General features: G+C 46.3%; 1 protein-coding gene across 1 annotated transcript in view; it reads right to left on the reverse strand.

Moving 5' to 3' along the window:
• LOC146839542 (aldehyde dehydrogenase family 3 member B1-like) overlaps positions 1-27,354 on the reverse strand; it is an 876,897-nt gene that overhangs the window by 352,495 nt on the left and 497,048 nt on the right. The window contains exon 8 of the mRNA XM_085650813.1: positions 18,758-18,839. Coding sequence (XP_085506939.1) covers positions 18,758-18,839 — 82 coding nt within the window. The remainder of the gene's footprint in view (positions 1-18,757; positions 18,840-27,354) is intronic.

A 27,354-nucleotide genomic window follows, 5' to 3' on the forward strand; every position in this document is an offset into this window, starting at 1 on the left:
CCTCTCCTACCCTCCCAACATAGGCCGCAGGGACAAGGACATAATCAAGCCGTGAGAGGCTACCATGGGCACCCGAGTGGAAGGTGTACTGCAGCTGCGTGGGATGCTTTAAGCGCCAGCAGTCCATCAATCCCAGTGTATCTAAGAAGCCGGACAGCCACGCCTGCGCCCGGGGGAGGTCCCTAGGGGGGTGACGATCCACAGTCCCAGAAACCACCGCATTGAAGTCCCCCCCAACCACCAGAAGCCCCCCCGGAAGGCCAAGGAGGAGGCGCCCTAGGTCTGCAAAAGTCGTAGACTGTAACCGCGGTGGGACGTACACTGATACAAAGACAACTACTTTACCCTCCATTCTCCCCACTAAGACAGTGTAGCGTCCCCTCTCATCGTGGCGCACATCGTCTATTTCCAGCGGGAGCGAGTTCTTCACCATGATGCCCACCGCCCGTGAGCCCGACGTGAAGCCCGAGTGGGCCACCAAGCGATAGCCACGCTGATTCATGGCACAAAAGGAATTACCAATAAGGTGTGTCTCCTGCAGAAAGACCACATCTGGCGAAAGTCGTTTCAAATACTGCAGGACCACACCTCGCTTAATCCTATCCCCCAGTCCGTTAACGTTCCAGGACAATAAAGTCAGGTCCCTACCCCCCATCACATACAGAAGCCATCATTCGTCCCCCCGAGAGCACCTTAAATACACCAATACAATAAAGGGTTTGCCTTGCGGTAAAAACGAACAACACCCCACCCCAACCCACCCATCCCAACAGAACTCCCCCCTCCCTGCACCCCTGCATGAGCCCAAACAGCCCCCCCAAAGTGCAGTGTGCCTGTCGCCCCATGAATGATTAAACTAACTAGTCCCCCAGAGGAGGAGGGAGAGCCCCCAAGAGACCCCGTACCACCTCCACAGGAGGGGGACTTAACGAACAGTCAAAAGTGACGACAATGTTGTCCAGAGCGAGGCCTACTATTAGTCCCTCAGTCCTGATCCGGCGAGCCCTCCCCTCCAACCGCGCCCCCCCCACCCCCCCGGCCCCGATCCCCGGGCAAGGAGTCCAACCAGTCCCCGGCCGCTTCGGGACGATCAAAAAAGTGTGTGCGGCCATCCACCTCCACCCGCAACTTAGCTGGAAAAAGCATCGCATACTTGAGGTTCAGGTCCCGTAGACGACGTTTGACTCCGAGAAAGCTCAGTCTCTGCTTCTGGACCGCTGGGGTGAAATCAGGATAGAAGTTTACGTCCATATTGTCAAGTCTGACCGGTCCTTGTTGCCTAGAAGTCTGCAGGATAGCGTCTCTGTCCCGAAAGTTGAAAATCCGGGCAATGAGAGGCCTCGGAGGGGCTCCGGCCTTAGGTCTTCCTCCGGGAACCCTGTGGGCACGTTCCACCGCAAAGAATTTACTCAGCCCCCGGGGCTGGAGATGGGTGAGAATCAGGTCCTCCACAAACAGGTCCGCCGCCGCCTCCTCACGTCCCTCCGGCACCCCGACAATGCGGACATTGTTCCTCCGGGCCCGACCCTCGGAATCCTCCAGTCGACGATCCATTAGGGCGCTCGCCTGGCCAAGCCGGCGCACCTCCTTTTGGAGGGCCGGCACGTCCGCTGTGAGGCCCGAGGTGGTGTGGGCCAAAGAATCGACCCGGTCATTGGTCTTGGATAAATCGGCCCTCACCAGGCCAACATCCACGTGGACCGAGTCAATCTTTTGCGCCAGTGTGTCAAAGCGCTGGTCCACCGAGGCCTTCATCTCGGCGATAGCGCCCATGACATCTCGCAGGGTCAGATCCGCGGGCAGAGCAGGAGCATCAGTCGGGCCCTCAGGGGACCTACGCGGCACCTCGGGAGATCCCTTCTGGAGGGTGTAGCGGTCCATGCTGTTGGACTGATGGGCCGCGCCACGGCGGGTCGATTTCACCTTTGCCCGGTCGCCATCTTGCTTTGTGGACATGGTTACAGTCCCCAAATCGTGCCAATCACCTCGGAAAAGGCCGACAAACCAGTTCACGGGCTCCGGGGGGGGGCAACCACAGGTCCGCAGGACGGATCACAGCCGGCGGGCCAGCAGGGCACTCCAACGAGGCCACGCCACCGCACACCGCCCCGCAACCCAAACTCGCCTACGCAGCAAGGCGGGTGCAAAAGCGAAAGTGAAAGTGCGGGGTACGCGAGTCGCCCAGCCCTGCCCGCCGCCGTTGATCACTTTGTCTCCGGATCGCCCCGCAACTCCAATCCGGGGGGCCGGCGTGGAGAAGGCCGCTAACCTCAGTCGGTGCTCCCGCCGGTGTCCGAGGTCCAATTTGGAAGCGGAAAACGGGTAACACCTCAGCTCGGGCTCACCAACCCAGTCCCCTCATCTAGGACAGGATATTTTCAGGATTTATGTAGGAGGTCACGGAGGTCCTCGGGAGCCTCGCACCTACGCGGCCATCTTGGTTGCGCGCTAGGCTCCTCCTCCATGGTCATCATTTCTTGCATAGATCTGCAACACCTAGAAATGTATTCATGTTTAACCAATGGGAACATTGTCCTACACCACCAAAGGGTAGTTCAAAAACATTTACAAATAAGTTTCCATATTTTTCAGGGTACAATACATCTGATCCAGAAACATTTTTCTATAGAAATGTGAACACAAGAGGACAGAAAAATATGTTAACTAATAAAAACAGATTTATTCTGCAGCCTTTATTGTCCAACTGTCTAGACAAGGATTTTGACTTTTGGAAAGACACAATCGACACAAAATCTGTCTGGGGTTCTAAAGATTGGCAAGTGCAGGGGATAGAATCTTTGTTTAGAGCCTGTATCATCCCACAGAAAATATTGTTTTTGAATGACACTGTGCAACAAACGTCTTGCCTTGGATTAGCCAAGATCAAAGACATGAACACACCTTCTGTACCAACACCTGCAAGTAATAGCAGGGAGTGGTCACAGTAGACACAATACTACAAAACAACAGATCAGATCCTGATTGGGAAAAATGGTTGCTCTGGCCCACAGACACAAACATCTGTCAAGAAAGATTCCTGAATAGAATACAGGGCTTTACTATCCACAGGCCAGACCCACGTTATGTTCAACGATAGCATTCGGGGGTAGTAACAACATACAGTGTGGGAAAATTGTGCCTCGGCTGGTTACAAAAATCTACACTCGAGGATGTGAAACAACACTTATCTTTACTTAAAGAAGACGCAGACCTTAGGAATTTCTTGCTAGGACAGAGAAAACCGCGTCAAAAGCATTTCATATATGCCACCATTTATGCCGCTTATAATGAAATATGGAAGGTTTCACAGGCAGAGGCCGCAGAAAGAATACGTGAGCTTGATCGTATTAACTTAGAGAAATCTCTCACTGTGGTCGACAATGGGTTAACAACTTTGTCATCAAGAATATATTCACTGGACAATATTGTATCCTCTGCTATTGACATACTTGAACAAGAATTAGCCATGTTACAACAAGGCCAATTTCAGTTACGTTCTATTATGTTATTAGGCTGGACGCTGCAATCCTTGCGTACAGGCTATGTGCCTTGGCGTTTTATCAACACGTCGTCTCTGTTTTCAGAATACAATCTCATGGATAAACAGATCAAACTGGCACAAAGGAGAGCAAAGTATACAGTGCTGAGCATTGAAAAACTGGAGAAATTACCATTTACTGTAGCAGAAAAACAAGCAACAGAATGGCTTATCCATGGCAAAATAACTCTGCCTGTCACTACTTTTCATTTTCAGTATTGCCTCAAACAAATGCAAACAGACAAATATGAATGGTTGGGTAAAGAATATATTAAGACATACTGGGTTTTACAGATGTTGGAGTGGGTGTCGTGAAGTGTTTCTAAGCGGTACACACTGTGAAAATGCACTGAGCGGATCTCTCATATGTCAGGACATTTCTTTACAAGGGGCTTGTAATGGTTCTGTGGCAAACTTGTCCTGCCACCTGCAGGGTACACCAGCTGCTGTGATTAATCCAGCGTTTGGCCAACTTTCTAACGGGAGTTACCTCATGTTAAATGATCGAAGTTGCTGTGGCATGTTGCCAGGAGTCCCATATCTAGTAATGGTTAATTCCAGGGTTACTTATTGTATGCAAGTATTGTTCCCCCAAATAGACACAGTCAGGAAGTCGCCTCTATAGCCTTCATTGAATGTTTTTTTTTAAACGTTTTGATACCTTAAGCAGAATGAGAGCCATGCTTTTGCAACAGACCGTGCCTTTGACCTCAGCCAAAGAAACCTATGATCTACAAATTGCAAGGACTTCGGCTGAGATACAGGCTCTAATTCGTACAAACTGCCCTATACATTTTGTAGAAATGATAAGACGTATATTAAACATGTCTGATACGAGCAGGGTTGTACATGTATTTAAGACCATATGTTCAGGACTGTTAACACCTTTTCAGGCAGTCCTCGGTATCATTCCAAACTTCGTGCTCTCGGTGTTTGGTGGTCTGCCATTAATTCTAGCACTCGTTGCAAGAATACTGTTTCTATTCCTACTGCTACGCTATGGCAAGCCTATCCACCTGCGTCACTCCCAGCAACTTGAAGAAAGCTCTACTAGAACGGAAGTGCCTTGAGTGCATAGTGCAACTTTTGGGCATACCTCGTCTACGGGAACTTAATACAACATGGTTTCTGTCATTTAGACCAATCTGGCAAGATTGCATCTTACCTGTTCTACGCTGCCTGCTTTGCGGTGAAGAATGCGTGCTAGACATATGTCTAACACTCCCATCACTCATGCCAATGGATATCGATACTCTGCTGGACCCGATGAGGACTCATGCTCTGTGTTGTCCCCAGAGGCTACCAATCTAGATGACGGCATTCGTTGAGATCACACAGACGCTTCCTGCTGCTGTTGAGGTACAAGATGGATCAACAGGCACACAGGTAACAACGGACGCAAACACTGCTGCGGCATCCCATGTTGAAGGCGATGCTTCACATCTCTGTGCAGTTAACCTTTTAAACGATGTGTTCCAACTGTCATCGGTAGATGATCTTTTATCTACAAGAGTAGATGATTTCATGTTTTCTCCAGACCCATACACTGACTTTGATTCGGCTCACAGTGTACCAGGAAAGCAATGAATTTGGCCTCCATATTTTCATAACAGAACAGAACTTGGAACTCTTCCTAAAATTGACTTTTTTCAAAATTTGAAAATACATGGCAAATCAATCTGCTTACAGTGGAACTATTCATATAGAACGGACTTCTTTGAATACTTCCAGGGACACATTGTCACCTTATTTACCACAATTTCATTTAGTACCATGTTATGAAATGGCTTTGATTTTTTGAATACTTGTCGACCATCTCGTCATATGTATATATTTCTACTCATTCCTATTGCATTTATTTCCGATATATGCTTAGAATGAAAAACTGCTTTAAAATGTACAGTACCTTTACATTACATGTTTTAGCAAAAGTTTTTTTTTAAACTTCTTTTAGTATGCCTTTAAAAATGTTTTTTGCAACATGTGGTACTCAGTTTAATGTTTAGCATTTTATGTTTAGCATTTAGTATTATCGTTCATTCGAAAGTGGAGCGGGTGTTGTATTCCGCTTTAGGTGTCTGTATAAAGGTTTTCATGATACATGTCCTTATATAGGCACAATTCGCATTGCCCTTATATAGGCATAAGATCCCAGTCCTTACTTAGGCATTAGCCATGCTACCCAAATACAGGCATGGTCACCTACATCCGTCACAACGAGCTCTTAGAAACCAGACCCATAAGCTCTTGGGAGTTCCCCTAGCACAGGATTATTGATTGCTCCAAGAACTCATTTATTATGCATGAACCCCTGTTCCTGTTCCTTAAGGGTTCATTCCTGATGTCTTCCTCTGCCTGAGTTTACGTCAATGCTAACATTCCAAGAAACCTACCGGGTATAAATACACCTTCTCTTGTCCAAGCAAGTAGGAGGAGACCTCGACTTTAGAGGAGCCTGTGTCCCGGCCTGACGCACTGACAAGAGACACTGTCATCCCTGCTCGCAGAGAATCCAGCTTCCAGTATTCTGACTCCCTTCGCGGGGTGTTACAGTTCGAGACCCGGAAAGAGATTCCCACCTCTCTCCTTCTCAAGGTATGGAGTTGACTAGAACCTACAGGGAATCTTGGCATACCAGACTTGGCATACCATACTATAGAATACATCACCTACTTCTTACCTTGTACTACACTTAGGTTAGGTACACTGGGGTAGAACTAGTTAGAAAAGCATCTTATGAGTACTCGCATTTTTAGCTTATGTTATTTATGTATATGAATATATGTTGTTGCAGGGATTCTGCTTATGCGCAGAACTATGTGCAGGAACCCAGGCCCTCAGTGAATTGCGGTGTACCAAAAACTCACCTCAGAACCCAGAACCCCTGTCCGGCCAGCATCAGTGTCCCATTCGTTATCCGAGATTTAGCTCGGCGGTCCCAATGTATAGACAACCCAGAACAAGCGACTTAGTATATTTCTCAGGAATGGTGGGAATCAGAAACCTCGTGTCCTAAGATGCAGCAGTTTGGCTAACATTAGCAGACAAACGATTAAAATCAAAACCATCAGCATAGTTACAATACCATAGAAAATGAAAGGAGCAATCATACTAAAATGACAGTGGCTCTAGGCCACCTTCCTTTCTCTCACACACTAATAGTATTATTAGACTAATAAAAGGTCTCTAGGCTTGAATGGGGAACCCCATACCGTATAGATCAGCTCAGAGAGTTCACATCACAGGATCAGCTATGCTCTACTCCTAGGAACGCTCTTCTTCAGAATGTGTTGAAAACATGTAGCACTGCAATATTAAAAGCATTCGACTTTCAGGTATTTGCAGCTGCGTGCTTGTTATGGCTAAACTAGTGGGCCGATCAACCTGAACTCAACAACATGCACCGTCTAGCGATCCAGACTGTTTCTGTTACACTGTGTACAGACCAAGGTCGCTATTCACTGTTCAAGATGTTAACAACAGACAGTTCTCATGTGAAGCAAAGTCGAGTAAGCATTTCTCAATTCTAATAACATGTGACTACAGTGTCGTGTGCAAAAGCAGCAAAAGCGGCAACATGGCTTTCTAACATTTAAACGTGGTTATGCTAACTTAGCATTGTACATAGGTAGATAACGATCATCACTACATCCCCCCATGATCGGACCAGTAACCACTAGGGGCGCACTAGCAAGAACGCAGAGTTCAAGTTCGATAGAACGGAACCAAGGGCATGAACTAGAAGTCCACATAAGGGAAGTGAAAAAGTAAGAGAAAATCAATTTCAATGGAAAGAGTTAAAACGTAGAAGGGAGGTGAAAAAATCACACAAAAAAAACCAAAAAAACAATCAAGGACTGAGGACCGAACGAAAGTACAAAAGTCAATCCATCAAAGTGTATGCACAATACGTTGCTACTGCTTCCAAGAGGAAATCATTGGAACGTTCCGCAAAAGTATCGGCCATCCAGTTCAGGACGGGGAAAGAACAGACGTGTTCTTCAACCACCGGAGCCTCCAGCACCTGACGAAGACAACCGGTGGGTATCTCAAGATAACTGTTCGTCAAGAAGTCAATCGCTCATTTCCGATGTCCCAATTACCAAGAACTCCATGCGCTGCAGCACAGGCCATAATCCCGACGCCAGAACAGTCCAACTCGTGGGCCACTAGGGGGCTCATAAGCCGATCATAATCCGGATCAGGAGACACTGGGTTTGACAGACACAAATCCAGAGCCCATTGGAACGGACAATCTAGGCAATGAAAGACAGGCTGCACACAAGTAAAGTAGGCAAACCGGAAGGACAATCCATAGGCTACGCTCAGACTCGCCAGTGGTAAGGTGCCATAGAATTCAATCATCTGGTTACGAAGATGGTGCAGCCGGGACATGTTGTTGTGCCACGCAAGTTGTGCATCCATAGCGCAAGGCACAGATCAACAATAGTATTCCAGCTACGAGGGCAAGAAGTAAATGGAGACCTCAGAAGACACTGGAAAAAATAGAATTAAAAAAGGCCGGGATCACTCCAAAAATAGTTTGAAAAGAGGTCACGAGGCCGAAGCCCACGATTTAAAAAAAATGAGCTATGCCACTTGTGGAAGAGGCATTAAAGATAGTCTGTATCAAGGTCCCAAAATGAAGGGGAAGATCAGTATTCAAAAGCGCTTGCACCTCAGTGCGCGTGTTCGCCACGTGAAGGACAAATGTTTCCCGGGATGAAGTCAAAGCGACCTCTTTCTGAGACAATAGAGCCCTTATTCTGCTAATCTTATTGAACTCTGCTTTCAAGGTTGGAATCGAAGGCCATATGCGGGGGTGGGAAAAGGACGTTATTACAGCAAACCACCCTCTGGGATACAGTCACGATGTAGGGAATTCCCACTAGCATCCCACAGCAAGCTTCATTATTTAACAGCAAATAACTACCGTTAGCAAGCAGCGTAAAAGACGGGGTTATAACAGGGACAGGGATCCTTTCAGGACGCAAGCTAAATTAGGGGCCTGTACATTACATGCACCATGCAATTGAATGTGCCTACACACAACAGAGTGATCCGGTGCAGAAGTGCACTCTTCACCTTTCAAGTAAACCTCCTTACCGTCCCTCACACATCTGTATGTGAAAGGGAGCGACCAGACTTCATGTAAGAAGGCAGTACCCAACAGTTCGTACCTGCCCAAGGCATAATGTTTCATGCACGAACTAAACTTGAACAAGGGAAACGGTAGAGTGTTCAACCCATGTACAAGCCACACGGCCGAATTCAGTTCGGCAACAGAGAAAGGCAAAGGTTCCAACTTTTAAATGTGCAGCAATGAATATGTAGCATCCTTCATGGACATGAATTGCTGTTTCGCAGTCAAATTAAAGGGAAGGAATAAAGATGAAGTATTCATGTAATCCCAAGGGACTTTCCCTGCCTTCAATGATTGCAATGTCCATGCAAACTGCATAATGGAGCGCAATTGGTTCTGACCATGATACAATACAGATAAATCATCCTGCACAATGTCTACTACTGATGAAACAATGTTATCTAAAGTATAGATTCTGGAAGACAGGGTGTTAATGCTATTATCTATGACAGTCAGCACTTTTTCCATATTGGCCTGATCAATAGCACGCAATCTGGAAGCAGCCTCAATTTGTGACAACTTCCAAACTTCGTTATAAACAGCATACACCCATCGCTTGAGTCTGCCAACAGCAGGACCCTTAACAAAATCATTCAAATCTATTTTGTCATTTAATCGCGCTAAATGGAGCTTAACAGACGATAAAGTGGAATGTTGCAGCCAAGACTGGCATAACTTCCCTACCGAGTATGTAGTTACAGTGTGAGAGGATTCAAAACGGGGGTCCACACGAACCTGTGTATACCCCTGCTTCAAATCCAGAAACCTATGTTGACAGGAGTCCGCACTCGTTTGCCACACCAACCACCCCTTCGGGTTCAATGTAGAAACATTGAAGGAAGTGTTGGAAACCTGTGTCCGCAACATATCAAGGGATAGACCCGTATGATTACCCCAATTTGGATAAGCACCCAGATCCGGCATGGATGGAGAATTTAATTTTTTAGTGGTAGCCAATCCAAAACAGGTCGTCTGAAAAATTGAGGAATTTAAAAATAACATATGATTCGGGATGAGACAGGCACGATGCAAAGCCTCTGTTCCCTGTACCTGCCATCGTTTGGAACCCCAAACCGATTTAAGATCGACTGTAGCTTTCCACAGATCATATCCGCCAATTGCCAACTCGTCCATAAAGGACTTGGAATACAATAATTTGGTGTGTGTCAGTCTAATTTTAGAAGCAGCCTTATAAAAAATAAGGGACGCTGGATGGGCTACACTAAAATCAGAAAAATAAGTGAACTTCTCCACTAACGTGGTAGAACTGCCCATCCTAGGGGCGGGGCAGTGTTCCCATTGTGTAAAATGTACAAAATTTCTAAACGAATTTGCCTTGTGCAGGAAATGTGTGCCATAATGTTGATAACAAAATTGTTCATCATAATTAGCAGTATCTAAATGAAATCCTCAGCATCAAAAGCAGCATAATATTTCAAATCAGAAAACAGTGCTTCTATGGCTTGAACATCCCAATCATCTGAGTGAATGTTCTGTTTAACGACATCACCCATAGAAACACGAAATACATTTGGCACATTAATCACTTCAGTGGGGCCATGGATTTGAAATTTAACAGCATCCCAAGTGATCCCATCACGTACAGGCCAGGCAGTAATGTTCACAAAAGCCTGGTCCCTCTTCATTATGTGTGATGACGAATGGGGGGCCAAAGTTCCATTAATTAGTCGAATCGTAGAACGTTCATTCAGGTAGTGTCCATTGATAAGTCTAAAAAACACTACCACAAAGCCAATGGACATAAACAAAAAAAAACATATGAGCACCAGCCAAATGTAAGTCCAAGGGGGTATCAAAAAATGTCTCTTGAACCAAGCCACAAAAATCGAAACCTTGGACGGGGCAATGGAAGTCACTGAACGAGAATCAAAAGAGTCTTGTGAGAGGGCAACTGTAGTGGATTGTAAAACAGGCAAGGTAACGTCCGCAGGATAAGCATACTCAATTTCTTCAAGCACGCCACCAGGTGTTTGTGGCAACAAGGGACCAGTAACGGCATGCATCTCGATGGCGACATCAGGCACTATGTCAGAAGCTCGGGCCACAACAGAATTTCTCAGCATTGAAGGGCATGATACTGAGTCATACTAAGAAGAATCGGCCACTCGTTGTAGTTTGACATTGTCAATCGAAATGTACCTGTTATCCTTTCGACCAGGAAGAGGGGGTTAAAATTGACAGTTCTTGTACCCTGCACTCCAAGCACTGGAACCGGTGCACGATAAGAGGGGCCGAACTCCTTCTTGTTCTCCACCTTCTCACGGACCAGATCACCAACTCGGGGTAGCCAGCCGGCTACCGGAATCTGAACCTCAGCTTCAGATGAGGAGGGTACGTGTTCCTTCGCTAGACTGTTTCTGGCTTCTTGTAGAGTCTGCAATACAGCACAGTGTTCATCTACGTCAAAGGGTGCGGCTGACGCCGACATGTCTAGACCATCAAGGTCTGGAACAAACATTCGAACACCAAAGAGCATCCTGTATGGGGTCCGCCCACCCAGAGACCTTCTAGGGAGATTATTAAGTGCACGTTGCACGTCATACAAGTGGGCAAGCCAGTTCCGGCCAGTACCCAAAACTCGGGCTGTCAAAGATTGCTTTAAGTCACGGTTCATTCGCTCCACTACACTATTGCCCTCAGGCCGGTAGGGAGATGAAAATTTGACTTGGACCCCCAAATTTCTCATGGCCTCTTTGTACGCTTTAGAGGCGAACGCCGGGCCCTGATCAGAATGAAAGGTACCACACGCAAAACTCCCAACAAAGACACGCAAATCATTAATGACAGTGCGAGAATCAGCACTCCTTTGTGGCCACACCCACAGAAAATGTGTGCACGAATCCACTGCAACCAAGATGTATTTGAAAGCAGTATCAGAGGTAAAAGGACCGCAGTGATCTAAATAAACACAACCCAATGGTTTACTAGATATGTACAACTGAGTTTGTGGCGGGCGTGCCGCAGAAGAAGGTTTAATTTGCTGGCAAATATTACAATTAAGAACATAAGCCCTGGCTTGTTTGTACAAACAGCACCACCAGTAACGTTGTTGTAACAAAGATATAGTAGCCGCAACGCCGGCATGCGCGGACGTGATGCCCTCGTGGGCCGCTAATATCAAAGAAGGTCTGCAGTCCGCGTTGGGAATCAATCTGTCACCAACGTCATTAATCCTCACTAATGGGACTTTATCAGGACTTAAGCGATAATGGTAACGAGCAGGGAAACCCTTTGGTGGCTTTGTGCTCTGCTCTGTAGCAGCAATAGCTGCCAAGATGTCATCATCGATCTTACTTTTGGATCTTGTAACTGCTGCTACTAAGTATGTCGCCACTGCTGTTTTTGCTGCCTCATTAGCTAAGCTGTTGCCGACAGCATGGACACCAACGCGTTGGTGACCAAGAGTGTGAATTACATTCACGAGAGGCAGACGGTCTTTAAGATCTGCCACTCGAACCCAAAGCAGTTTATGCTTTATAGTGCTACCTTTGGAATCATGGTAGTCATTTGGAGACCAAAAATGTAGATTGTCGTTGTAAGATTGAACACAATAAAAGGAGTCACTCACTATAAGTGTAGTGACTCGGGGATCAGCAAACTCCGGTGCGAGCACCAGGGCACGTAGCTCCGCCAACTGAGCGGTACAATCACCCAATGACTGCGTGTGCACTACATCGGACATGAATTCACCATTCACGAAAGTACCAACTACAATTGCGCAAGCCGCGGAATAGGCGTGCTTTGATCCAGTTGCGGGTTGCGCAGACCCGTCAGTGTATATGACACAATGGTAATCCTCGAGCGGGCGCAAGGACAGAGGAGCTGGATGAACGAATTCACACTGCAAAAACTCATGAGTCTGAAGTGCCGCGTCAAATATAAAGGTGACGTCCGGCGAGGTCAAGGAAGTGGCCCATTGTATCCACCTTGGATGCAAAGCTTTAGAATTTGGTACACTTGCTTTCGTCACCGCCTCTAGTGCGGGATAAGGTGTAACCACCAACATGCGTTTTCCTTGTGACAGCGCTCGTTCTTTCAGAATCGCCATCTGCACTGCTGTCAGAACCTTCTCGACAGCGGAAAAACGTAGTTCAGCTGAAGTGTACAAGTGAGCTTTGTAAGCAATGGGGACGGTGTCGCCCTCATTGAACGTTAAGTATGTGAAACCAACTGCGCCGGGCACTATTCTTATGACCAGGTTAGTGTGATTATCACGTGTCAGTAAGTACTTAGAAGCAAGAAGATCAGCTTGCAATAATTGCAATATAGCTGAATGCTCAGGCAGCCAACAGGATTTGGAAAAAGTAGGTTGTACCAAGGCGTAAAGCGGCTTGATACGCTGGGCATAATCCGGGATATAAATTCGACCGAAATTCAGAAAACCCAGCAGCGATTGTAATTTCTTCAGTGAAGTAGGAGCACGGAGGCATGCGCACTTTTCTAGAAAGTGCGGAGCCAATCCTCGACCTTCATTGTTGAGTTCGTACCCCAAGAACAACACTGTATACTCTGCAATGTGCGACTTCGCAAAATTGAATTTGTAACCGAAGTCTGCAAACAAAACAATAATGCGATCAACGCGTCGAAGATGCGGGTCTATCTCGTCATCCGTTAGATAAATGTCATCCACGTACGAGTACGCATCTGGGTCTACACCCTCTAAGAGGGAGACCACGCGAGCGGCAAAGACTCCCGGGCTGTTTTTATAGCCCATTGGCAATCTTTTGAATTGTTTTTGTTTGCCACCAGAGGTGAACGCCGTCCACTCACTACTCAGAGAGGACAGGTTATGGCTGTAAAAGCCATTGGAAATGTCCAGTGTGGTTTTAAACCTTTTTCTCACGAGACTATCGACGAGAGCCGAACTATGGGTGTTCTGTACCGCACAGGTCCAGCAATGAGAGTTAAGGTGCCGGTAATCCAAAACTAGGCGATACGACCCGTCAGGCTTCATCACAGTAAATAAGGGATTATTCATAGGTGACACACATGTTTCGATTACTCCCTGATATTCCAATTGTTCAAGGATAGATGCTACGTGAGATCTAGCTTCGCGACACATGGGGTATTGGGCTTGTGGCTGGGGCGTAGTCCGTAACGGAATCTCATGGCCGGGGGAAAATTTATCCCAGCCCACCTGAGTCCGATATAACGCAGGCGCTTGCACCTGAGCCCATTCCTCGGCATACTTATCAGCTAGGACCTTAGGCACAGTGTGCGCAAAGGACGGGAGGATTACCTCCTCCCCTCTAGGAGCAGCCAAAACGAAAGCCGGGGGCCAATCTGCCTCCGCCAACAAAATATCATAGGTAGTGGTAAAAAAAAACCTTGAATTGTACGTTGTATGTCATCTTCAATGTGAAGAACTATATTATATAGTCTATCAGGGGGAGACACACGAGTGTCAGCAGTTTCAATATTTACGAATATATCAGTTGCTGTCGCCACCAGATATGGACGCAGTGCTTGTCGCACTACTGTAACTTCCGCCGCGCTGTCCAGCAGCGTTAGCGCCCATGTTAGGTTCTGAAGCTGCGTCCGTACCATCTGAGGCATACCTCGCTGTCAGAGCAGCAACTTTCTTCTTCTGAAACGGGGGTCGTTGACGTGCAGAGTCTTCTTGCTTGCCTTTGCCGTCAGTCTGTCGGGATTGCTCACGTGCTTGCGGTGCACCCCGACTTTTCCCAGCGCCTCCGTCACCGGATTGTGAAGCCGATGTTTCATGTGAAGAACGAGGAGAGCGTTGTTCAGAAACCTGAAATGTATCAGGTGACTTAAAGTAGCACGATCGCGCAAATCATAAATGCGTTCACTACCTGACTGAACAGGAGAGGCAGGACGGGACCCCTGTTTCTGATGCTGTTTTTCCTGTTTTTTCGCCCTCCAACTTTGTTTAGGAAAGTTAGGGCGCTCGTCCTTACCAGACGAATTTGCCTTTGTCTGCTGAGAATCAGGATTTTTCACAGTTGGCTTAACCCCTAAAGCGCTACGACCAACCTGTTTAAAGGCCATCGCAATAATCTTTGCGAATTCCCTCGGCTTGTCGTCTTCGTCCACTGTGTCTAATTTATTAAGCACCTGGAACTGCATAGCATCTCCTTTGAGGTTGCCCAATATCATGGTAGCAACCACATCAAAGACACCGACAAGCCGCATACCTAATTCAATAGCAGCCTCCGCACCATGATTCCCCTGAACATGTTTTATAACGGAGGGCAGTACCGACAGAGACGGAGTACCATAGCACTTCGAGTATGTCGCTGCAAAGACCTTACCCCAGTTTTCACAATCTGCCATATCTGGGACTAAGTCTTTAGGCAAAGCAATGGTAAGGATCCTGTGCTTCTCCGCAGGAGATGTACGCAGATAAACCGCTTCTATTTGATCAAATTTCTCAGCAAGCCAATAAGGGAAATCATCCCTATTCTGGGGTCGCTTGCCTACCACCGAATTGACCATAACAGGATTAATAACCACCGCGTGGTGGTCCGTCGGTTGTCCCGCAACAGCAGTAGCGACCACCTGCACGTTGCGTGACACGTACTGCACTAGAGCCCTATGTACTGTAATCAGGGCAGTGTGCAGAACGCGCAACTCAGCCACCGCTACCTGCAGGTAACGGGGATGAGGCGTAAATCCGGCTAACACCGGCCATGTGGCCTCTGGGATGGACAAAGGGCCCATTCTCGCCGGTGTCACCGCATGGGGAAGGGCGCCATTAAACCAAATGTTATGCTGCAAGCGGAAATAGGAATTTCTTGAGTCCTATATGGCGTATAGTTGGCTGGTAACGCCGTGTGAGTATAATTGTGGAACGTATCATCGTCATCACTTATCGCCGGGAAAGTAACCCAAGAGTAGAACAACGCAAACGGAAACAACGCATCGGCACTCACTACAAAAATCACAGCCATACCATCGTCTGGCACACCATAATTCGCCAAATGACGTTTCAGGGGTGCTCGGCTATGAGCCGGAATATCGACCGCCATTAGGACACAAACAATAAATCTACACTATATCAGTAGCACCAGGGTTCAGATTAAATAACCTTTTTAATGATCAAGCTTGAATGAACCTATTTAGTCGAAACACAGGTAGGTTAAACCGTCACTCCCGTTGTCCGGAAACCAGAGTGAGGGCATTGTGGACTACTACAAGCACTACTAAGGCGTCTCAAATCAATAGACCAAACGTTAGGTGCGCCATGTTGCAGGGATTCTGCTTATGCGCAGAACTATGAGCAGGAACCCAGGCCCTCAGTGAATTGCGGTGTACCAAAAACTCACCTCAGAACCCAGAACCCCTATCCGGCCAGCATCAGTGTCCCATTCGTTATCCGAGATTTAGCTCGGCGGTCCCAATCTATAGACAACCCAGAACAAGCGACTTAGTATATTTCTCAGGAATGGTGGGAATCAGAAACACCTTTTCGTAATTATTCTCGTACCAGTCCACAACAGAAACACGGGAAAAGTTTAAAGAGTTTATTTTATAAACCTCGTGTCCTAAGATGCAGCAGTTTGGCTAACATTAGCAGACAAACGATTAAAATCAAAACCATCAGCATAGTTACAATACCATAGAAAATGAAAGGAGCAATCATACTAAAATGACAGTGGCTCTAGGCCACCTTCCTTTCTCTAACACACTAAAAGTATTATTAGACTAATAAAAGGTCTCTAGGCTTGAATGGGGAACCCCATACCGAATAGATCAGTTCAGAGAGTTCACATCACAGGATCAGCTATGCTCTACTCCTAGGAACGCTCTTCTTCAGAATGTGTTGAAAACATGTAGCACTGCAATATTAAAAGCATTCGACTTTCAGGTATTTGCAGCTGCGTGCGTGTTATGGCTAAACTAGTGGGCCAATCAACCTGAACTCAACAACATGCACCGTCTAGCGATCCAGACTGTTTCTGTTACACTGCGTACAGACCAAGGTCGCTATTCACTGTTCAAGATGTTAACAACAGACAGTTCTCATGTGAAGCAAAGTCGAGTAAGCATTTCTCAATTCTAATAACATGTGACTACAGTGTCGTGTGCAAAAGCAGCAAAAGCGGCAAGATGGCTTTCTAACATTTAAACGCGGTTATGCTAACTTAGCGTTGTACATAGGTAGATAACGATCATCACTACAATGTGTCATAGCTAAAAGATAATGCTAGTGCAGTATTATTTCTTTCTACTGCTTACGCTGTACATATCAGGCATACTGTCTTACGATTGTAACAGCTCATATCTCTTACACGAGAAACAAGACTGTTCAATAAATCATTTTATTGAAACGCCCATCCATTCTTTCTGTGTAACTCTGAAGAAACTAAGCAAGCATGATTAGCTGAGTGAAACTGTTATCTGTTATTTCCACGATTCTGAGAGTGTTCCGATTCTAAAGGGAAACAAAGTTGTCATGTTTATGCGGTTGCCAGAAACTACACCCTTCTTGTTTACAAGGAGTTTCTAGTGGCCTCTGAGTTAGCTGGTACAAAGTAATTAATTTTAATATACTCGATAGGGGTATACTGACCTCAGTCCTATGCCAAATCTATAGGGTACATTATTCCAATGCGCAGAGCCTATTAGGGAAATAGTAACTACACTACAGCTTATTACAAACAATGGAGTGCAATTAAAATCTCAAGAGATGGAACATTTTCTCACTTACTCCAACATTCATCATGTCACCACTGCCTTGTATGCCTTGTATGAACCACAAGGTAATGGTCAAGTAGAAAGGTATAATAGAGTTTTGAAAAAGGACATCCTATGGAAAGACAAATTGAGAGAGAAATTGTGGCTTTACCGTATTACTCCACATACTACCACTAGGTCTGAACTTTCAAACTACTAAAAGCGAGAGAACCAACATCTAAATTGTGCCCATGGTGGTTTAAATAGAGACAAAGTGAGATAGATTGTGGAAGAGTTAGAAAAGTGGTGGCTGTGAGAGTAGAAGAAAAACATGGGAAGTTAAATGTACATACGATGTCAGAATGAATATAAAGCAACCTCATTTTGTTGTGGGGGACTGGGTCAGGATACGTAAACCAGTTATATTGGTCAAAGGAGAGTCCAAGTATGGCAAACCAGTTAAAGTGGTTAAGGTAATCTTAACAGTGTTGTCATGCAGGATGGTAAAGTATTGAATGTCAGGAGGGTGGCAGAGAGTGAGGGTGGCATCTCACAATATCACTGTGCTCGACGTGATAAAAAACAAATGTTTGCGGCTAACAGGGTAAAATAATTAAGCTCACACTAGAAGGGTCCCTCGTAAATTCAAGTATTATGAATAGCTGTTAATCTTCTTTCCTTCCTACAGGGACTTGGGGGAGTGTTGCTAAAGTTGTCCTTTATATTGTTGTTTATTGTTAGGAAGCGAGATGTGTTACATTCTGTAAAATTTTGTATTTCTTTTCCCTTTAACAATGTTTGTGTACTTTTGATTCTGGGACATGCAAGCTCGTGGTGGTGTTCTATTCTGTTAGGAACCCTGCCACAGTAGTTGAGGTGCCTGCCTTCCGGTAAGGTAATGTGTTGTTCCAGATATTAATCTGCTACGTCAACTTTATTGGACTACACCCTTCTTTTTGGATTCTACAGCTTCTATGCTTCTGACGACCACACCAAGCAGTGTCGCTGAAGTCCCTTTCTGCTTTAAATTTCCAAAATACAAAGGGACATATGAGATGAACTCCATCACCCGAAGGAGACATGGCAGCACTTGCCATCTTGGGTCAAATAATGCAAAATCCACCTCTAGTGTAAACAGTCATCTTTAGCTTTTCTGCAGAAAAGGCCACATTATAGTGTTAATTTGTGATTTTATTTTTTGTGGTTCTTCATGGATGAGTTTTTTGCCACAATTTCCTCTTTAAAATTACACAATCACAACAATGATATCCTGCTCTCTGCAATGGTTCACTAACACTGTAATTATTGTGTCATATAGAACAAGAATGCCATATTTTCCAATATAGAGAAAACATCAGAAACACCACATACATTCCAGAGGAGCGAGACATGCTAAAAGGGAGATTTGAGCTCACCTGTGAAGAAAATGTAATCAAACTTGTTCTCCAGCAGCTGAGTGGTTTCCTCGGGTCCTCCGCACACCACAGCAAAACAATCCTACGGAGAAGTCATGAGAGAGTGAGTACTCGCTTCTCTCTGCAATGAATATAAACCTGTCCGGGGACATCAGCTCAGACTGAAAGGTGAATCTTCAGGTCAGCTATGGTAAAGATTTGTACAGGTCCCTTATCCTGTCAGGCAAAAGAAGTGACCCATCATATGCTCCACTAGCACCCCTAGACCAAAGTCGCTGAAAATCTCACACAACCCAGATGATTTCATTCGGCCTGCAGGATCCTCATGACCTCAGTGAAAACCATTTTCTGCCAGAACACCATCAATAAGGCCTTTACTAGAATCAGAACATTCTTCAAAGCAAACATTGTGCTTGGCAGACCCTCCTGTCCTACATGTAATCAACAACCATAATGCCGTCAATCACTTATTCACTGAGAAAATAGACAAAATAGGAACTTGCACCAGCAAGAGCACCCTGTTTTTTTTTTGCAGATTTTTATAGTGCAAACTCGACCCAAAGGTATTGGAGCGCTTTACATAAGCCCCAGTTACGTTACACAAGGATTCCTTCCTTTTTCGTTAGGCACAGTGAGATTAAGTGATTTGCCCAGAATCACAAGAGTCTGAGCCGACACCAAGACTTCAACCTGATTCCCCAGCTCCAAAGTCGGCAAATCTGGCCGCAAAGCCACGCCCTCTCCCCTACCCAACTCGAACCACTTCCAAAGGGCCTCTTCCATGAGATAACTCCATGAAGGTCACCACCTCAAAAGACTATATTTCACCCTTTCTTATCATGAAATCTCCCACCTCACCTCTAAATCTCGCCTTCCTCAGACAAGGAAGCTTTTCAGATGACCTCAGAGCAGGACTAATTCTCTCCTGCTGGAAAATCCCACCCTGAATCTCAATGATCTTATCAACTACTACCCTATAACCCACCTCAAAAATCATTGAGAGCACAGTCTTCAATCAATTAAAAGATCAACAAGAATAAACATCAACAGAGCTACCAATCTAGCTTCTGGTCTCACTGTAGCACAAAGACTGGTTGCTTTTTATTTTATTTTTATTAAGCAATCTTTATTCATTTTACAATTACAATCCCCACCACCCCCGCCCACATCCTTCCCCATTTTAGACAGGTATGATTATAATACATAGCTATATTACAAGAAAAAGTTCATTACATTCTTTCATAAAGTACAATAACTTTTTTCCTATCAACTACTGATTAAAGTGACGTGCAGTATCTTTCGCCTATAATAAAAAGCAAACAATGTACGTTCTTTCTCACTTTCTTTAAAACGCACAATGTACGTTCTTATTTACTTTCTTTAAAACCCACAGCCTTACACACAAAGTGGGGGTAGGTGTTCTTCTTACATTATTCCCTGCTTTGGGATTGGATCCAGATAAGTAAGGGGTTCCAAATTGTCAAACGTCTTCTATGCAGGTTACTTCCTTTTCATTTATAAATGGCAATTTCTAAACTAAACATTGCTAACAACCTGGCAATCCATTGGTGGAACATTGGTGCATTGGGGTCCAAACAGGTGGGTGCAATACACATTCTTAAAACTGCCATAGCAATAAAAATCAATTCATGTCCCTTTCTTACGAGATTAGTTTCGGAAGCCCCTAGCAAGATTACCTCATCGGTCAATATTATTTCGGTTGTTAACACTGCAGTTAAAAATTTCACAATATCTTTCTTCAACTTTTTTTAACCCATTACATGTTGCAAAGATATGAACACTATCTGCATTAAACAGTGTGCATCGAGGGAAAAATGTTCCCTTTTCTTTGGCAATTTTATCCGGGGTGTAATACAAAAAGAAGCAGGTATTATACAATTGTGCTTGTACTCTGGTAGACATTAAAATAGACTGTTTCATCTCATATGCATACATAAAGGTCTCATTTGATATCCCTACTTTCACCTGCCACTTCTGTGAATATTAATCCAGGTCATCTGGCAGGGATGCATTTATAAGTGTATATACCTCACCAATAGAGCTTACCTTATCCTGAAGTACTCTTTCAATAATTCCGATTTTCTCAAATTTGACCCGTCCCCCATCCTTCCGTAAAAACTCCCGCCAGTCTAGAGTAAAATCAAGACTGGTTGCTTTTGAGTAGTCGACAATGCCTTATGACCCCTACTTCTTGATCCTACTTAACCCCTCTGCAATCATCGACTCAGTCAAGCCCAAAGCCCTAATCCATAAACTGCAATTATACATGTATTTCCCTGACACAGGCATGTAATGGTTCACCTCTTACTTCTCCAACCATCACAAATTCCTTCAAAGGTGAACTTCAATCTCCTAGAAACATTCTGTTTCTTGAGGAGTAACACAAGGGGCTATCCTTTCCCCATTTTCTCCAACTTCTACTTGTAACTCATTGGCATCCTATTCATAGACAGCAGCATCAAAAAACATTAATTCACTAACACAAAACAACTGGGAGATTTCCACTTACCACAACATTTAAGGCCGCATGTATGTACAACTGCTCACAAAACACAATTTGCAACAAGTGTTTTTGTGACCAGTGTTTAATTTTACAAATCCGACCTATGTATAAATAGGTTGATTTGCAAAAAAGAGTTTGTATTGGGTCGCAATTGAAACTAGCTCATGGACATTAATGAAGTAGGTTGCAAATTGCGATCCACTAGGAATCGCCACTATCACAGGGATGGTAGACAGCTGAGGTCAGAAGACCCCCATATCTGTGACTGTTTTTCAATATAGCAACTATTTTTAAAAATGCAACCGTGGATCAATTAATCAATCGATCAAGAAATTTGTATAGCGCGCTACTCACCCGGAGGGTCTCAAGGCGCTTGGGGGGGGGGGGACGCTACTGCTCGAACAGCCAGGTCTTGAGTTGCTTCCTGAAGGAGAGGTGGTCTTGGGTAAGACGGAGGTGGATGGGGGGAAATTCCAGGTCTTGGCTGCCAGGTAGGAGAAGGATCTTCCTCCCATGGTGGCTCTTCGAATGCGCGGAACGGCGGCGAGGGCGCGGCTGGTCGATCGTAGTTGGCGAGTGGGTGTGTAGAAGGTCAGGCAGTTGTTGAGGTATCTGGGGCCTAGGTCGTGGAGGGCTTTGTGTGCGTAGGTGAGGAGGCGGAACGTGATTCTTTTGCTGACGGGGAGTCAGTGCAGGTCTTTCAGGTGTGCGGAGATGTGGCTGTGACGGGGGAGGTCCAGGATGAGTCGTGCGGAGGCGTTCTGGATGCGTTGGAGTCTTTTCTGCAGTTTGGCTGTGGTTCCGGTGTAGAGGGTGTTTCCGTAATCCAGTCGGCTGGTGACAAGTGCTTGGGTGACCGTCTTCCTGGTTTCGGTGGGGATCCATCGGAAGATCTTTCGGAGCATGCGTAGGATGTTGAAACACGATGACGAGACGGCGTTGACTTGTCTGCTCATCGATAGGGAGGAGTCCAGGACGAAACCCAGGTTGCGTGCGTGGTCCGTTGGTTTGGGTGCGCTGCCTAGGGCCGGGGGCCACCAGGAGTCATCCCAGGCAGATGGTGATGATCCAAGGATGAGGACTTCCGTCTTGTCTGAGTTCAGTTTCAAGCGGCTGTTCTTCATCCACTCGGCTACTTCTTTCATCCCTTCGTGTAGGTTGGTTCTGGCGGTGGCTGGGTCATTGGTGAGGGAGAGGATCAGCTGGTTGTCGTTGGCGTAGGAGATGATGTTGAGGCTGTGTTGGCGTGCGATGGCTGCGAGGGGGCTCATGTATACGTTGAAGAGGGTGGGGCTGAGTGATGATCCTTGTGGTACGCCGCAGATGACTTTGGTGGCCTCGGATCTGAACGGGGGGAGGCGGACTCTCTGGGTTCTTCCGGCGAGGAACGAGATGATCCACTCCAGTGCCTTCTCTTGGATTCCGACGTTGCTGAGGCGTTGTACTAGAGTGCGGTGGCAGACAGTATCGAACGCTGCGGAGAGGTCCATGAGGATGAGGGCCGCTGTTTCCCTGTTGTCGAGCAGGGTTCGGATGTCGTCAGTGGCTGCGATGAGGGCGGTCTCGGTGCTGTGGTTGGCTCGGAAGCCGGACTGTGAGTGGTCGAGGGATCCGTTCGTCTCGAGGAAGGCGGCAAGCTGTCTGTTGACGGTCTTCTCGATGACTTTGGCAGGAAACGGGAGGAGCGAGATGGGGCGGTAGTTCTTGAGGTCGTGGGGTCTGCTGATGGTTTCTTCAGGAGGGCGCTGAGTTCGGCATGCTTCCAGCTCTCCGGGAAGGTGGCTGTGTTGCAGGAGCAGTTGATGATGTCCCGGAGTTGGGGTGCGATGACGGAGTCGGCCTTGTTGAAGACGTGGTGGGGGCATGGGTCGGTTGGCGATCCGGAGTGGATGGTGTTCAAAGTGTGGGTGGTGTCTTCGGTGTTGACTGGGGTCCAAGCGCGGAGGGTGGTGGTGGTGGGCGTTGGTTCTGTGGTTGGGTGCGTGGACTGTTCGCCGAAGCTGTTGTGTATGTCTGCGATCTTGTTGTGGAAGAAAGCGGCGAGTGAGTCGCAGAGGTCTGGGTTCTTCTGGCGAGGAACGAGATGATCCACTGTGTGAGAAGATCCAGCCTGTTGGGTAGTTTCTCATGAGGGGCAATGAAGATTTCGAGGAAGGGTGAAACCCGTTGTTGTCTGGCCCATGTTGAAGCCATCAGGATGAGGGTACGGGGCGTCTGCCTCAGCTTCCTGACCATGTACGTTGTCAGTGGGAGAGGTGGAAAAGCATACGCAAAGATCCCTGAACAGTTAATCCACAGAGCAATGCCCATGGACTGTGAGTGTGGAAATCTGGCAGCGGAATTTGGGCATTTTGTGTTTTTGTAAGGTAAGGGAGCAGGATTTGTGGGAGGAGTTCCCATTCGCAGACTTATTGACGCGTCCATTCCTGCCAGATACTCTGATAGGAGTTTGTGCCTCCTTGTTTTTGCAGATAGAACATGACAGTTGTGTTGTATGGCCTTGAATCTGTTTGAGAAGCGCTTGGATGGCTAGGTAAATGGCTCCAGGTGGGCTAGGTGAATCACTCCAGGAGGATGACGTGGGGGCCACTCTGGAGAGGTGGCCAAAGACCCTGTCCTGTCATGTCGTTGAGGTGTGCCCCCCCAGTTGACTAAGTATGCATCACTGGTGGTCACTTGCAGAAGCAGCTCTGCAAAGGGCTGCCTGCAACAGATTGTTGCAGAGCCCGATGAGAGATCCTCTACTTGACCCTGCTCTTGTGGCCATTGGCTTGACTGACATGCCTGAAGTGGGCACATATGCAGTCTGGCATGGGGCACTATGGCAATCTATGAAGGCATTATATCTAGAAGGCGCATTATTGCGGGCACTGGAAGTGGGCAGAGAGGCTGAAAAAGAGGTAGAAGCTGTTGGCATGCCTGCCTCCTTTGGGGGCTGGGGAAAGCTTTGCCCACAACTGTGTTTAGTACTGACATTAGACAGGAGTGGGCTTGGAGTGGCTCCAAGTGAGATTTTGTAGCATTTACTGTGAAGCCTAGGCTGTGCAGGATTGCGATTCAGGCCTTGGTGTGGGTAGGCATTCCTGTTTGCTTGTGATTTTGATCAGGTAGTTGTTTAAGTAGGAGAACATGTAGGATTCTCCTCTCCTGTGGCGAGCAGTTACTACTGCTAAACATTTAATGAAGACCATTGGGGGGCAGTGGTGACACTAAAGGGTGGGACCTTAAACTGGGAGTGTTGACCACGTACCATGAAGCGTAGGTAGACCTGATGCACTGGATGGATTGGAATGTGAAAGTAGGCATCCTTCAGGTCCAGTGTGGTCATGAAGTCACCTTCCTGCATCAGGTGGATGGTATTCTGTAGGGTGACTTTGTGAAAGTGTTCTGACAGGATCTATAAGTTGAAAGGGTGGAGGATGAGGATTGTTCTGGGAAGTCCGTTCTCCTTGGGGATTAGAAAGCATAGGGAGTAGAAGCCTTAGCCTTGGTGTTGAGGAACTGGTTCTATGGCCCATTTGAGTAAGATCACCTGAACTTCCTCTTGCAGTAACAAACAAAGTTACTTACGTTTGGTAATGCTTTATCTGGTAAAGACTATCTAGCTGCAGATTCCTTATATTAGAATAATCCCAAGGCATCAGACTGTATCCGGAATGTTTTGTAAGCAGTACCCCTATATAGGTGCCACCCCAGCACAATGACATGAGTTGCTTTTTGTGACTTTTCATGCTAGGAGTGCAGAGCCATGAAGCACACTTGTGTGTGAAACTACAGCCCTCTGCCTAAAAATCTGTTCGCAGAGCAGGGAGGATGGGTGGGTCGGTAATGAATCTGGGGCTAGATAGAGTCTCTACCAGATAAGGCGTTACTAAAGGTAAGTAACTTGCTCATCTCATGGAGACTTCTGGCCGCATATTCTTTACTTTAGAATACATACCCAAGCAATACCTCCCGGAGGAGGGTCTGCAAACATGTTTTAGACTAGAAAGTCATGTAGGACCGAACCGGCAAAGTCCCCATCCCGATGGACTTTACTGTCCAGGCAGTAGTGTTTGGTGAACATGTGCAGTGAAGCCCACGTTGCAGCCTGACAGATGTCCAGGACCAGAACTCTGCATGCTAACACAGTAGTCGCAGCATTTGCTTTGGTTGAATAAGCACACAAGCCCACCAAGGTTTTCGTCTTTGCCAATGCATAGCAGATCTTAATGCAAAGCACAATCCATCGGGAGATGGTTCATTTCTGCAAGCCCTTCCCATTTATGGCTCTGACATACCCCACAAGGAGTTAATCGTCCACCCGAAACGTTTGTGTGAGGTCAAGGTAGAATATCAATGCTCTTTTTGGGTCCAGCCAGTGGAGACTCTCCTCTTTCTGAGAAGAATGAGGCAGAGTTTAAAAGGTAGTGTAAGGTGACGGACTGGCCGAAGTGTAAGAGGGTGACTACCTTCGGCAAGAAGGATACTTGAGTCCGAAGGACCAGTTTGTTTGGGGGAAAATAAATTAATTGAAGTTGAGATGACAGTGCCAGCAGTTCACTGACCCTCCAGGCAGATGCAATTGCCACCAGAAAGGCTGTCTTAATGGTGAGGAGCCTAAGTGCGCAGTTATGAAGTGGTTCAAAGGGAGCGCACATTAGAAAAGAAAGAACTAAATTGAGATCCCATTGAAGCATAAAGAAAGGAGCTGGAGGAAATATGCTGTAGACCATTAAGGAACCTATTTACAATAGGGGACTTAGAAAGGGGAGGGCTCATCGGGCAGCGGCAGAATGAAAGCTGAATAATAGATAAATAATCCTTCAATGTGCCTGTAGGAGGCTGGATTAGTATATGGTGCACGCTTGTTTAAGTGAAGCACCTTGCACTAATCCAGGCAACCCTTATGGTGATTTTAGTGGTCTTTGACAACCATAGAAACCTCTCTAAGTGGTAGCTTTGGACAGCAATCTTCGGGCTTATCCAGAAAGAGTGTTAAGCAGCTTGTTTTAATAGATCTAATCATGTAGTATAGGTTAAACGAAAAAGAACCACAATATGTCTATTTATCACTAACACATTGGTATATCTCCTACTCAGAGATATAAACACAAATTAACAAGTTACTTACCTTCGGTAACGCTTTTTATGGTGGATACATCATCTGCCTGTGGATTCCTGACCTTATAAATTACCCCCATGCGCAGCATTCCACAGAAACTTTTCTCCTCAGCTCTCCCACGTCGACGAGGACGTCACAATGGTACATCTCTGCACGCAACTCTGTGCGACGTCATCGGATACATAAGAAGACCTCGTCAGTGTGCTGACGTCAGTTCCACCCACTTTTTCTGTGCCTTTGAGGCAAACTGGTGAACCGAAAACGTTTTCACAAATATAAAAAGTATACAAACACAGTCAAAACCTAATGCCAAACATCACGATTCCAACAATAAATCAGATAAAAAATACACTGATTACGCTTTGGTATAAGCAGACAGGCAACGGGGAGGCGGGTTGGTCAGTGAGGAATCCACAGGCAGATAATGTATCCACCAGAAAAAGTGTAGCCGAAGTTAAGTAACTTGTTCTTCTGATGGATACATCTGCCTTTGGATTCGTCACCTTATGAATTGAATCCCCAAGCAGTCCCAATCACAGTGGAGGGTACCTGCCTGCCTATACCAAAAAATCCTGTAGCACAGAACATGCAAAATGGCCGTCCCTCCTCACCTCTGAATCCAAGTAATAGTGCTTCACAAACATGTGGAGGGAGGCCCAAGTTATCGCCTTGCAGATGTCTACCAAAGGGACACCTCTAGCTAAGGCTGAAGATGAAGACTTAGCTCTGGTACAATGAGCCTGAATACCTTCAGGAGGTTCCTTCTTGGCCAAGGCGAAGCAGACCTTGATACACAGGAGGATCCTCCTGGACAGCGTTCTTTTGTGGACAGCCTTGTCCTTCATCTTGCCCACATATCCGATGAAGAGTTGGTCGTCCAACCGGAAGACCTTGGTCCTGTCCAAGTAGAAGCTGGCCACCCTTTTAGGGTCCAGGCGATGAAGTCTCTCCTCCTCCTTAGAAGGGTGA

The sequence above is a fragment of the Triturus cristatus genome, chromosome 4_1, assembly GCF_964204655.1.
Source record: "Triturus cristatus chromosome 4_1, aTriCri1.1, whole genome shotgun sequence".
NCBI classification, from domain to species: Eukaryota; Metazoa; Chordata; class Amphibia; order Caudata; family Salamandridae; genus Triturus; species Triturus cristatus.